Source organism: Zonotrichia leucophrys, chromosome 1A, assembly GCF_028769735.1.
Source record: "Zonotrichia leucophrys gambelii isolate GWCS_2022_RI chromosome 1A, RI_Zleu_2.0, whole genome shotgun sequence".
Taxonomy (NCBI): Eukaryota; Metazoa; Chordata; class Aves; order Passeriformes; family Passerellidae; genus Zonotrichia; species Zonotrichia leucophrys.
Window position 1 is genome coordinate 16,154,275 of NC_088170.1, and position 14,423 is coordinate 16,168,697.

General features: G+C 38.6%; 1 protein-coding gene and 1 long non-coding RNA gene across 4 annotated transcripts in view; one reads left to right on the forward strand and one right to left on the reverse strand.

Moving 5' to 3' along the window:
• The window catches only part of SCUBE1 (signal peptide, CUB domain and EGF like domain containing 1), a 208,553-nt gene that overhangs the window by 57,539 nt on the left and 136,591 nt on the right, over positions 1-14,423 (reverse strand). For all 3 annotated transcript variants that reach the window (XM_064701742.1, XM_064701743.1, XM_064701741.1), the window contains one exon: positions 10,938-11,054. In XM_064701742.1, coding sequence (XP_064557812.1) covers positions 10,938-11,054 — 117 coding nt within the window. The remainder of the gene's footprint in view (positions 1-10,937; positions 11,055-14,423) is intronic.
• Positions 175-4,211, forward strand: LOC135456793 (uncharacterized). The gene is made up of 4 exons (XR_010442612.1): positions 175-329; positions 2,233-2,302; positions 3,098-3,251; positions 3,730-4,211. It is a non-coding gene; the product is annotated as an uncharacterized LOC135456793 (long non-coding RNA).

Consider the following 14,423-nt stretch of genomic DNA (forward strand, 5'->3'; position numbering starts at 1 on the left):
AACAGTCAACTCCCTGTTTGCTCTTAAAAAGTGGGGGACAAAAATAGAAACCTAGTTTTGAGTCACTTCCCAGTCTTAGCAAATCTAGAAACAGCTGTTTCCAGGGCAGCAGGGCTGGCCCAGGTGGTTGTGGTTCTCTCTCTGGACATGACACAGAGCTCCTAATGAGCTGCTACAGCTGCCTGCTGGATGCTGCTCTGTTTTCCTCACACTGGATTGATCCTGCATGTTCTTTGTCTTGAGACCTGGACAACATCGATGGAATAGCCTAAAATGACTGCAGCCTCAGCAAAAAGGCCTTAATGTTTGCTTCTTTAATCCACATTTAGGTAGTTATTTTGAAAATGCTTTTGTAGCTACCGGGGAACTCCTGCTCTCATCCAGTTTGTGAGTCTTATCCACCTCTTCTAAATCAAGCATCTCTTCTGATAAGCTGAACTCGATTATTGCTCTCCCATTGGTTACTCAGTTTCCCCTCTCTCAGTCCTGATGTTTATATTGGTTTATTTTGGACACAGATGGTCTCACATCTCACTTAGAGTCATATCAAACAAAAAATAACCTCAAAACTGCCTCTGTATTTTAATATTCCCTTTTGGCTTTATCTTTTCATTTGTCATTCCTAGCAAATAAGTTCCCTCTGTGTTTTCTTCTCTCATCAACTCCAAGCCTACCTGTTATCTCTGCAGCATGCATGTGATTGATTCATGTGCCAAAAACTCCCCTGTAGAGGCATTTAGTGGGTCCAATTGTAGGACTCGTCTCAGGGCTTCCCCAAAGTGTGTGTTCTGAAACTCTTGCCAGTACACAAGCCCTGAACAGGACCACTGTTTTCATGATAAAAATCCTAATTTTCTTCTCATTTAATGTTGTTTTTGTTACCTTTTTTTGGTTGGGCAGACACATCTATTGTTTCACAGAATGAAATCACCCACTGGCTGCGTTCAGTTACATGTTTGTCACAAATGCCTCTATTTTTTTAATCAAATGTTTTTGTCACTAAAGAGGAGTCCTGGGAAGGGGAAGAGACAGGGTGATCTAGCTGCAGCAGCATTAGAAAAAAAAATAAAAATCTGCTGTTTTCTGCAGTTGAGCAGTTTGGGATTCACACCAGTCTGCCTTTACCAAGAGTGCTTCCTGCTTGCTTCCTGAAAATGGCATGTGGTCTCAAAACCCTTTAACTGTGCAGAACACTGGGTAATGGTCAGAACTGGTTTGTCAGAAGGATTTTAAGGAAGTTAAGCTATTTTAATGGAACATTTAATTGCACATTTAATCTGTGCATCACACATAAATAGAAAAGTATTATTTTAAATTAATATTTTTGTTCCTCCTAAAAGCACTAATCTAAATATGGCAGAACCCACATTTTCACTACTATCATTCTTGATCTCAGTCTCATCTTTATGAATTAATTTAGGCACTGGCTTCTCGTGCAAGGCAAAGGTGGCCCTCTGTTCATGCAAAGACATAAGAGGTTTTTTTATTTATTTTTCCCCTTGTTTTTAGGCTAAAAGACAGACTTTAGGCAAAAGATTCGTATTTGCCTTATGATCAGCATGGACAGGGCAAAGGTATTTTTTGTTCTGACATGTGGCTGTAGTGGCTTGTGATTACACCTGATCTATTTTCTGATAGCTCTTCGCTTGCAGGTACAGAGAAGCAAACTCAAATGGGGCTTATCTTTAAACACACACTTATTACTAGTGGCAAACTCTGGGAGGGTAGCTGCTGTTACTTGAAAGTAGAGTTGTTTATGAAATCTGATAGAAGTAGAGTTGCTTATAATGAATTATGAAAACTAGATCTTGATTTGATTATTGGGAAGTTTATTCTTGACTGAAATTGATGAGAAGTAGGGAGAAAGCCATCTGGGGGGGAGGAATGGCTCAGAATGAACCATTTCAGTCAACACATAAGGGTTGCTAAAAGACAACACATACTTTAACAGCTAACTTCTAAAAACCTCTACCCTCTGACTTCAGACAGCTTGTGGACTGGCTTTGACAAAATAATTTGATAAATTCAGTTGGCTTTGGCCTGCCACTGAAAAAAATCAAGGCACTCTGATTCCCCTGGAGAAGGATGTTTTTCAGAGGGAGGAACACTGAAGAAAACCAGAGAGGGACTGAGAATTTGTCCTGCACTGACTTCCACGTCTGAATGCACAACACAGGCCTCTTAGCACCACTATATTAACATTCTTTCTTATATTTTGTTTCTATCATTGAGTTCAAGGAGAGGCACTGTGTTCCTCTGAGGGGAAGTGGAAAGGCTAACCCAGTTCAGAGATATTGTCACGGTAAGTAAAGTGGGTACCCCACAGGTTGGGATTAAACTCTTCCCATGTCCTTAGGAGCATGTTATTGCAATAGGAGATGAGTTCAGAGGGTGCCAGCTGTCCCATGTTATTTCCCAATGCACACCTCTTTAAGCTTGTACATATAGGAGGTAGCTGAACCATATGATGTAAGACCTCTAATCCCACCAGGAATTACCAAAGGCTGTGCTTATTTTCCCTTGGGGTCACCTTTTCTTCTGACTATATTCTAGAACACACTTCCATGTGTGGGATTCCTGAGAGAAGTAAAAGGCATGAGGTGCAAAATCAAATTTGATGTCCCTGGGGGCTGATGCATAGGAGAGAGGATGGGGATTCTAGCTGAGTATCCACAGTGGGGGCAACAGTGGCCTTGGGGATCAAATGAAGAGTCACACAAGGTGAGTCTACACAAAGGCTTGAGGATGACAACGTCTGTTTTAAAAAATGAAACAGCAAATTTCAGTGCCTTTCCTACTGAGGTTCTTGACTTGAAATCCCATGAGCATTCAGTTTTCTGAAATGTCTGAGAAATTTTCCCCTAAAAAGTCAGAAGTGTATCTGACTTATTACCCTAAAGCATTTGTACTACTTGCCACTCCCAAGGATCATGGGTAAAGTGGTTTATGTGCTCAGATCAGCTTCTTCATAGAGAGTCTAAGCACTAAGAGTATCTCAATCTTGTTCCACTTGCAGAGTTTGGCATTTTGTTTTCCAGCAGAGTAAGTTAAAGTATGCTGAGAGTAATCCTGTCTTTCCCCTGGGTACTTTTGACAGACTCCAAAAAACATGCACACTACATCTCTGGGATATCCCAGAGTGATCCAGCCCAGATACCTTCATTTATGTGCAGCAAGAAGACAGATGCTACTCATCAGCTTAAAGGAAAAGCTGTCCTCTCTCATTCCTTGTCACTGCACTTTTGACTAAGGTAAGGCTAAGGGACCATCTCCTATATGCTCCTTTGCAAACCAAACTATGAATGCAAGGCACTATATCAGCAGAATGTTACAAAATTGAATGTTCTGTACACCACATTGCTCTGGCATGAAGCACTGACATTATGAACCAGAGTCAAATGTAAAAAGTACAATCACTCTATTAACTACTTAAATTATCTCAAAGATAAGAGATGGCCATGGTGCAATGATCAAGGAAAATGTAATCAGAAGAAAAGGGAATAAGACAAGCAGGTCTCTGCCCTTTCTGGCTTTGCCAGACATCCTCTTCAAAAACCCACTGCTGCTTGTAATTCTGAAGCTGACATTTATGCTGACATTTGCTGGTATCACAGCACTCTGACTGCAGAGGAGGAGATGATGACTGTCAGCTACTTCTTTCATTTGAGTTCATTCTTTAACAACAGCATGTATGTATGTTTTTCCTTTTTTTTTCTTTTTTTTTTTTAGAAAGCATTGGAAAATGGTAATGTCTTCTTATGGATAATGGCTCATAATGCTTATGTTCCTCAAAAACCCTATGTGCCTGTGTGGATGGAGCTGAACTGACCTCTTCACATGTGTTCGAACAATAATTAATGTTGCTGGAGAAAGGTGAGCTGGGAAAAGCTCTCTTTGTAAGCCCCAGGACCTGCTCTAAGATCACTGATACTCCTTGCACTGTGTGAAGCATCACAGATATTGCACACACTGCTCATGGGAGGTGCATAGAAAGAAGCTGTGGATTTAAAGCAGGAGTAGTCAGACAGCTATGAACAGATTTGCCTCTAAATGTTAAAGTTTAAACTCTTCAGGAGATAATTTAAATTCCTTTCCATTTAAAATGGTGATGTATGTGAATGAATTCAACCAAGGAAAGCTTTGTATTTGGGTGACTACTTTTAATGAGATCACTTTACAACTAAGGGGAAATAAAAGTTCATTCACATGAAATCATTTGGGTCTGTCTTGTATTTTTCTCTTAGGTCAGACCCATTTAGTTCAGAAGGCCTGTTCCAAACTTACAATCTTGACTCTAAAGGCACTGAGATCTCTATTGTTGTCAGAAGTGTGGTCATATAAGCCATGAAAGTTTAATCTGCCTTAGTGTAAACTTGACTGATGCATACATTTTAGAGGTTTTCTTGCACTGTCTAATTTTTGCTAACATGTGAAAAAACCATCAAATTGATCGAGGATATGAATCAAACAAAACCTGAGTTTATCAAAGGCACTCTGACAGGAAGACCATTGCATTAAGGCAACAAATGAAAAAAACATAGTACTCTGAAATTTACCTAATCAATCACAGTGAAATAAAGGTATTATCATAATTCAGGCAAGCTAACAGTGGATGCATGAGATTAACACCTATATCTTACTAGTAATAAATAGTAAAAATAACCTGTGTTCTGTCTGGTGTACTGTTTTTAAAAAAAAGAGGAAACATTTTCAGTTTCATACGAATTGATTAGGACTGACAAGATGCAATTCTAAGTGCTCTAGTCAATTTAATCCAATTTAGAGAAAAAAAACTGAAACAAATTTTATGTAATTTCGATTAATGGAAGTAAGGAGGAAATCATAACTGTTCACAGATATTCTGTAGCCAGGAAATGAAGCCAAATTGGCCAGCTAAACTGTTCACTGTGAGCTTTTCACTTAGTGTGTTCTGAATGAAAAGAGAGGAAAACCTTCAGCATCTGAGTCATAATCTTATACCGAACTGATGTCAAGCATTAATTTAAAGCATTTAATTTAATGAAACTTTTCAGTTCATATTTAACAAAACATGACATACTTTATTTCATTGGAACTCATTCTTTAAAAAACCCTTTTCTCACGGAAACAATTATATTTTCAAAATTTAACTCACCTTCAGGGTTTCATTTTTTTTGTGTACTCAAAACTGATTTAAAACACATTTTCCTGCTGTACTAGGCTGCAATTAGTCAAGATTTTAAAAAATGTAATTATTATATCAAGCTAGCACAGCCAATGCAAAATTTCCCTTTTATTTCAAATAAACTTTGATGCATTTCTTTGATTAGTCTCTACACTCCTGCTTTTTTTTTTCTTTTTTTCCCTTTTTTTTTTCCTAAATTGCTTAATGATAAAGGAGTTTTCAGAGCTGAGTTAGTGGACAGATCATTCACCAGTCAGGCATTTCTGATACTCCCACTGCAGCGCAGTCAAGTATTTAAGCGCGTCAGTGCCACATTTCTCTGCCACGGCGGAATGCTGAAGGATGGGGGCCTGCTTCGAGGAAGTGGAGAGCTCTCCCCATTGCTGGGTCACCATGACAATGAGACAGCAGGAAGGAGAAATGTTTGCCGTGCAGGCACATAACCCCAGCGTAACACCGCTCTGGTTAAATATGCCAGAGTGCTGAGAAGGGCTGACTGAGTCCAGGAAAATGCTCCATCTCCCCAGGTGGGGATGGGAGGGAACTTTCTGTCTCCTAAACACGTCTGTGAGATCACCTGGGCTCGGCACAGACCTGTTCCTGCACAGGAATTGATCCTGTTGCACTTAGTCACAGCTGGTGGCACATTATGAACGTGTAATACCACATTGCTACTAAACCCCCTGACATTCCAGCCTAGCTGAGGATCCCAAAATCCTGTTGTCAGGTTCCTTCCCCTTAAGGGTGGATCTTCACAAGATGCAGATTAAATGATGAAATACGGGTGAAATGATACAAAACAGGAAATCAGCTCAACAAAATAATCCACATCTTGGTATTACCAACCATCTATGCAAAGTTAGGTAGCACTTTTTGGATGTTTGTGGGAAAGCCATAGTTGAGATGTTGCTTTTGCTCAATGACCCTTTGAAATCCAGTTTCTCCTGCTTAAAACTTCCTTTTGCTGTGCTATGTGACTCTAGGAGCTCAGCAAGGGCTGCAGTCTGCACAGTTCCCCTCTGTACCTCTAGGTGCAGAGTGCTGGGAAGTTGCTTTATTCAGGCACAAGAGTGCCTATCTATGGGCACAGTTTCTTTGTTAAGTCCCAGAGCAGAAATGGAGCATATATATCATATACACGGTCATACATTTTACACCATGCTAGAAGCTTGTGGCCCTTCCTCCTGCTCTGATTCTCTTCTTAGAGAAGCCACCAGGGAAAGACCCTGTCTCTCTCAGACATCATCTTTTGCCATTATTTTCAGTGCTTCTCTACTTTAAGTCCTGGGAGAAGAATTCTCCCTGGCCCAGCTTGTCTCCTGTAACTGTCCTCGGGAAGGTGAGCTCTTTACTGTTTGATCTATTTTGGCAGATGGATTTAAACAATCTTCAGAAACCTCTGCTAAGTCTAATCTAGTCTGACTTCACTCCTCTTGAACCCTACAAGTCTTTTGCAAATGAGCCTCATTCATTATCAGTTACCCAAGCAGTATTTAGTATAATTAAAATGCTGAACTTATGAATCTTCTCACTGAGGGCAGAATGGAGCTGGATCCATGGAAAGGTCACTCAGCAGGAAGGAGGCACAGAAACCAACAAACAAGGGAGATGAGGACCACAGAACCCCTGATATGCTCAACACAGAGGATATTAAAAAGTGGGTAGGAGGTAATGAGCAATAAGCATCCTGGGCCTCTGTGTCTTTTAATCTTCAGTCTCCCTTTCTGCCTGAATTGGCTGAATTCTGTGGGATAACTTGGTAGGCATTCAAGGAAGTGACCTACACTGTTTCCTCATGTGTAGCACAATAATCAACAGCATCAAATGAACTGAGCATCAAGCTGGCATCACCCAGTTACAATGGCAGTAGAAATTAAATAGCATTAATTAGAGGGAGAACATGGAACCCTTTCTGCCTGGAATGTCTCTTCTCTTAGCTGTCAAAAGCCTCCATGGTTTGGCTTATTAAGAGCCAAGCTGACAGGAAAGCTGAAGGGAATAAAGGAGCATTCTCCATTGTGTGCCAAGCCAACTGAGGGAGGACTTGAGTTCAAGACTGACTTTTAAAAGACAGCAAAAGGTTAATGAACTTTTATCCAAGCACCATTAATACATTTGAAGATCATTCTAACTAGACCACAGACAGCACTTTTGCTCTTATTTCACTGCAAGACCAGGTAAGTAATGTATGTAACAGAGAAATCAGAGATTTTTAATCAGAGATTAAAAAGATTTTTCCGGTTTCCAGAAAGCAAAGCAATCCTCCACAACAAAGGACAGTAGTCTTCTTATGTGCTCTGCAGATACCTGTACGTATTCCATGTTAAAATTATATCCACAACAGTTTTCCTTCTGAATTTACTGACATTTGATATAAACCAGTGTTCTGTGCATTAAAAAAGGAGCTTGATTCTTTGAGGAACAATGAACTCTCATTTCTCACTACAGAAGAGGTCAACTTTTTGCAAAACCACTGAAGGCAGGTTCTTTGTATGACTTGGAAGTTGCTCCCCTACACCTTCCATTCTCTGATACACTGGGAGGGGCCAGGAGAAATACCAGATTTTTAGTCAGAACTCAGTTCTCTACTCTGTGATTTAAATTTCTGCCAGCTTCTATGACAGACCTACAGAATGGGAACTGTGATGTTGCAAACAAAGCATAGAACAATTATTTACATTTAAAAGGGTTTCTTTGCCACCTTTTGGCAATCAAGCATGTTTGGATAAACTCTTTTTTAAGAACTTGTCTTTACTTTTTTATGTATACTTTCCTTTTTCCTATACTAAACAATTAATGCAATTCCCAACAACTAAACAAAAACCTGTGGACATTCTGGACAGTAAACTTTTTTTCCCATTACACATCTACACAGTGCCTAAAATTGACTAGAATCCTGACTGTTGAACAGAACCATCTAGAAATTTTTGTTATTTAGAAAAATAGTACTTCTATTTTGTGAATTAAAAAAAAAATATTTCATTCACTTGTAAAAAAAAAAAGGAAGAAATGTGTCAGCAGATATCCATATACTGATATACTACCAGTATAGCAAAAGCACATTATTGTAAATATATTATTCACCTGCAAGTGAGCTAGAATTACACATTAATAAATTACCCTACATCGACTTTGTAATACCCAAAATTCAGATGTTTCTTTGAGTCTTATTTAAGTCACTTGAATCTAAGCTTCTACACAATTTCATGTAGTAGCTGCACTATGTAAAATGGCTTAGAGAGGAAGATGCCAAAATGGACTAAAAAAAAATCTCAGACTTTCTAATAAAAACATTATTTTTGGTCAACATTATTCACTGAATTAAACCTAACCATATTAATAATTTTGCTCAACCCACAATTGCATTTTTCAGTTAATATATTAATTTTCCTTCCAGTTCCTCTTAGCTTTTCTTACATGCCCTACATCTCTACTTTCCCTTAACAGACAATGGCATATCTTTCTTCTATATTTAGAAACATAACCTCCCTTAAAATGATGTTATATGAGAAACCTCACTTGGAAATGCTGTGATGCTCCATGGACTTGAAAACTGTGCCCGAGAAAGACAGGATGTGACAGCTCCATGATCCCTGAAGATGCTTTACAGGGCATCCAAGAGACAATCTCTTGCTCTTACCACACAGATGTAAAATTACAGCTGGAGGAAACAGGGGAGTGGGTATATGAGAAACTGGGGGCCAGTCCAATCAAGGAGAGTAAAGAGGAAAAAGAAATCCAAGGAGAAAACTTGTGCTGATTACTCTCTTTTTTTCTCTAGAGATTGCAGAGGAAGGAATATGTGTACACCGACTTTCTCCTGCCTGGTCTTTTCTAGGCTTTACCTATCAGCAAGAGGAGCCAAGAAGACATTAATGTCACTCCACCAAAAAGTTCTCTTCTGCCCTCAGGAGATGCAAATCCTACAGATTTAAATGCAAAATCACTTCAGCTTCAGGAGAGCAGGATCTAGCCCAGAAATCTCACAGTGCAATACATAAGATAAATTTTATTAATTAAATCAAATTCAAAATTTATATTTTACCATTTTAGGATAAAGAGTATTTTCTAAAATGTCAATATAGGTTAAAAAGAAATGGCTTGTTGCTTTATTAAACCATCTGTGTTAATTTCCAGTGGCTGCTTATTTTAAGAAAGTAAGAAAGAATCAGCAGCATCATAAAAATACAGATTTTGTTTCTTATATTTTCTACTCATAAAAAAGAGGAAAAGCAAAATGTGAAAGAGCTTAGGGCTAAGGCATTTGGTTTGAGGATCAGTAGAATATTTCATTTTTCTGTAGGAATAATTATAGTCTTGATTATTATATAAATATTGTTTCATGTTAGTTCTCTGGCCAAAGGTCTAAATTTAGAATTATGCTTTTTATTCATGACACAGTTTCAATAATAAACATTATGATCAAGCCTAGGTGCATGTTACATTATTAAAATGCCTCCTTTTTAAGCACTTGGTGGAATCACTGTTACTGTTCTGCTACAGCTTAGCTAGTCTGCTGACAAAAATGAAGGTTTATTTTTATGTGGCTTGAACTAAGATGACTGAGTTTTGATGTGTGCTCACCCTTAACTATTAACATTGTGTGCGATGGCAGCTTAAATGTTTTATTTTCAAATGAACAGGCAAATGGACTGTTATTTCTATAAATACTAACAGGATCATGTCCAAGCACCAGGATTTTTCTGCCTGGAGCAAGAGGAAACCACACATTTTCTGTTTATTTTTGTGGGTTTTACTATTTTAAGTAACGTCAAGCCCTGGACTGAGTATATTCTGACATTTCTGGTTAATTTGAAGGAAAAAAAGTCACAATAATTGCTTAGCAAGTTAGGTCAACTTAAGCTAAGTCACTGAGTGATGAAAAATATTCTCTGTGATAAGAATATATGCCAGGGTCTCCTGGATCTCCATCTCCAAGTCTTTTGCAAAGAAGCTCAAAAGGAATCCAGAGGAAAGTGGGAAAATTGTTGATGTATGGCCTGATCCTACCAACATGTACCCAAATCTCCTCATATGCCATTGAAGTGTGACTGTGTGGTGACATTTGAGAGCTGTCCCTGTCTCCTTAACTGCGAGCACACGCTGACAGTGCTATCATATGCTCTTTTCTGCTCTCTTTTCCCCTGACCTCAGCTTTAACACACACATGAATGGCAAGGCTCTTGTGCTCCTGATGCTAAAACCTGAGCATCAGCTGTGGTTTAAACTCCTGCATTTGTCAATGTTATTTTGGTTTTCCTTTGGAGCTGGCTATTTATCTTTTGAAGGTGCAGAAATGACCAAGTATCTGGGTTTTTCTTCTGAGCCATACCTGGCTTCACTCAGCAATAAGCCGTTGATTATTCCCAAGTAACAAAGTATTGCTTGACAATTGTAACTTGCTTTCTGAATAGAAAAATGCAGACACCATTAGATGACTGAGGTTTTAAAAAGGTATCAGAATGTCCTTTGAAACTAAAGGCTTTTTGCAGTCCCGAGTTGTTCCTCTAAATCTCTGCTCAGCTTGAAACAGTTTGACCTCTGCATCTCATTTCTTTGCAGTAATAAAACCCTCTAATAAATAAAAAAGAAAAACAACTGAACCAGGTAAATACATAAAAATTAGGGAAGGAGAAAGCTAATGAACTTAATTGCAATTACTGTACCAGTATTGAATCGCCTTAAAAAGTATTGATTAAATAACTGCATATTTACATCTTGTACTGGACCCGCTGAAGGCAAATGATGCATTGCAAAGCAAACAGAGGCTGACCTTTGCACGTTTTCCCATCAGGCTGCAGGGTAAATCCAACTGGGCAACTGCAGCGCACCCCTGTCGCGGTATCCTTGCAAGTCCGATCACAGCCTCCGTTATTGACAGCACATGTTTCTGCAGAATGAAAGAGAGACAGAGAGGGAGAGAGAGGGAGAAAGGCAGTGTAATGAAATGCTCTGGGGGAGGGGAAGGGCGCTGCCTCTTTGGGGCAATATTACAACATATTAAAAGCAATGTAAGTTTTAAGTAAGCCAACTGAAGCAAGCTCAAGGTCATCAGGATCCACGTACTGGTTTTGACTGGTAAATCATTTCCACAAGTCATGATTTCTTTTTCCTCCCAAACTGGAGATTTTACTTAGTGTATTTAGTTTGTGTTTTTTCAACTCTCTTAGACAATAGGATGGGTTATTACATATGAAACAAGTTTAAAAAGAAAAAAAAAAGTGATTGCCTTTAAAAGCAGAATCAAACATTCTGTTTCACATCAGTCAATGTCTAGCTGAGGTATTTTAAAGTTCACTTTTAAATGATGCTGTAGGCATAATGAACTTTAAAAACAATAGAAAGCAAAGCAAAGTGCTAGGCTTGGAACTGAGAATTTAAAACCCTTAGTTAAGAAAGAGTTAATGGAAAATGAACTACATATATCACTTTGACAAGAATCTACATGCCCAATCTGTTCTTACTGAACTACAAGCAAAAGGCATCTGGGTTTTGTCCACTTAAAGCTTTTTGCAAATTGAAAGGAGTTTGGAGTGGGTGGGAGGGCATAATTGAGGTCACTGAACCCATTCCAAGCTGTGTCATTGAAATTTCCCAGTGCTTGTAGTATGTAGAAGGGTGGCTGGGCAAACACAGGCAAGAGAAAGTTGCAATACTTCTGAGCTTTTACTACAGTGGGCAGTGACTATTAGGTATCACTGGATTAAAAAAAAATAAAATCTCCAACTTCATTACAGAAAAAGCAAGAACCCCTCCCTCGCTGCCGTTGTTTGGTGTTACTCATGTATGCACATGCACACACCGGACACATGCATATGCACACATACTCACAAACACATCCATAAAGGAGATAAAAGGCAAGGGAAATGATTAACTTCTCTTTGATCCACAGAATGGAGTGGATGTAAGGATGCCAATTTAGCACGTCAGTTTGAACTGTACATTTTTCTGAAAAGTATTTACTTGAGAGAATAAGTCCTTTTAATAGTATCTTTTTCAGTTGCTCTGGATTTGATTAAATTAAAATACCCCACTGCCCCCCAAGATTGCCATTATTATACTCAGCTCACCTCTTTCCCTAAAGAGGCTTTGTCATTACTTACTCAGATTTACAGACTCCTATTGCTGAATATTCACAGCCTGCGTCACAATTGTACCCTGTGGACAGGGTCTGACAATCAGCTATAGGATATGCTAATTGGGAATTGCTTTAGAACAGTACATTGATCAAAAATTATTTACACAGAACAGAACAGGCTTTATTTTTCTATTGACTAGTACTAAAAGATTTTTATTTTAAAGTGCTTTGCCCTCAAGGTGAACTTAGACTGGCCATTTTTAAGAACTTCACTGCTTAGAAAAAAAAAAAGTAACTGTTTTTTTCTCTTTTGCACTGGCACAGGCCTCTCCACCAGTGTGAAATAAACTCCTGGCACTTAGGAACAGACTGAAACACAGATTTTTAACAGCATTAACAGCATGGGACAAGTCTCTGAGCCCATATACCTTCACACATGGTCCTCCAGATAGATTTTATATTTTTATGACTGTTTGCTATGTAATGACATCATGTACAGAGAGCTACCAGTATAGAAATGGATTTGCATGTAACTGCCAGCAAGCAAAACTAACAAAGGGATTGACATGTTATCTGGAAAGGATTTCTGAAAATGGAGATGAGTCTGAAAGGATTTCTGAAAATGGAGCTCCTGATTTTCAGACAGTTCTTGTTCACCTTGCAGGACCTCAACCTAACTGTTTAAGCAATATAGTTCTGATTTTCATCTACTTCTCTGGAAAGCACTATTTTATAGACTTACAGGCTGAAACTTCTGCTTGAAGAATTCTGCTAATGACAATTCTGGCATTTCCATTTGTATCTGAACATGGATGCGTCCTCGTAGACCAACATATCAGATAATAATTTTATGTTTGAGGGAAGGCAAAATGTATCAGGTCATTTAAAATTTTTAACTTGGGCACAGTTTAAGGGCAGGAGGATTTGCCAGGAGTAAAGAGTTAAGGTTAAAACTCAGGAAAAAGCACTGAAGGTTACGTTTGGCATGGCACTGCAAAGAGCAGTAAATCTTCTGTTAGCAGATTAACTCTGGCATATGAAGACTCCTTTATTGCAGTGTGTCAACACAAGATGAACATAAGCAGTAATATTTCTGCTTTCTGGATGACATCCAGTGAAAATGAATAGACACAACAATTTTTTTTTCTCATGGCATGGATGACTGGATCTATAGGGTAAGGGTCATTCAATGAACAAGAGTTATTTCTATGTATAAATAGAAGGAATCAAGGCAGCTTTTCTTATTTTCACACAGATTTAGTAAAACAAACCAAAAAGGGTAAATACCCTGCAACCTTCCTAGCAACTCTGACTTTCATACATGACAAACTCTTAACAGAATGAAGATCCAAGTGAGCAAGAGGACATGTGACAGTACCTCTCACACTTTGGATAATTGGAGAGATGTACTGATGAAATTCCTTAAACTCAAGGTCGTGAGAAAACATCGGTAAAAGAAAGCAAACATGAATAGCAGAATGTGGGAAAGAGGCTACATCAAAGAGAGGAGCTGAGGGCTACACACAGAACAAAACCAATGCACGACCACCTGTGTTTCTGAGATGGGTCACATCAATTCATCCCTCACCTCAGCACTACCAAACCTCAGCATATATTTGAAACACAAATACAACTTTTAGGCCTCAAGCCAAGAGCAGAAGTAAATTACTTATTTCCATTATATCACAGTGGAGAAGCTATGGAAGGGAAAGAACAGACAATAGAAATTGGATCAAGTCTTCATGGGGATATTGGTCCTACAGATCATTTTTGCTGTTTTTTTTCGAAGACACAACTAAAGCAGCATCATGTTACTGGCATTTAGATTGCTTCTGAATTATGACAAAGCTCAAAATCTGAAACAATTAGACCTTACTGTTAATTTAAAGTGATATTTGAAGCCCCATATACATCCCTACTGAATTCATACCAGAAAATTCAAGCAGAAACGGGGATCTAAAGAAAAAGAAATTTATTTATATGAGACGGTCTAGGAGACATTACATTGTATTTTTCCAGTGTAAGCTCCTAATTTTGGAACAATCTCTCATGTGTCTGCTTAATTGATCCACAGACAAGAAATATCTAAAATCATTACCAATGTGCTATGGTTTAATCCACAGGAACTATTGCTTTAACATTAGTCCACTGCACTATGGGATATGCACAGCTTCTGGATAT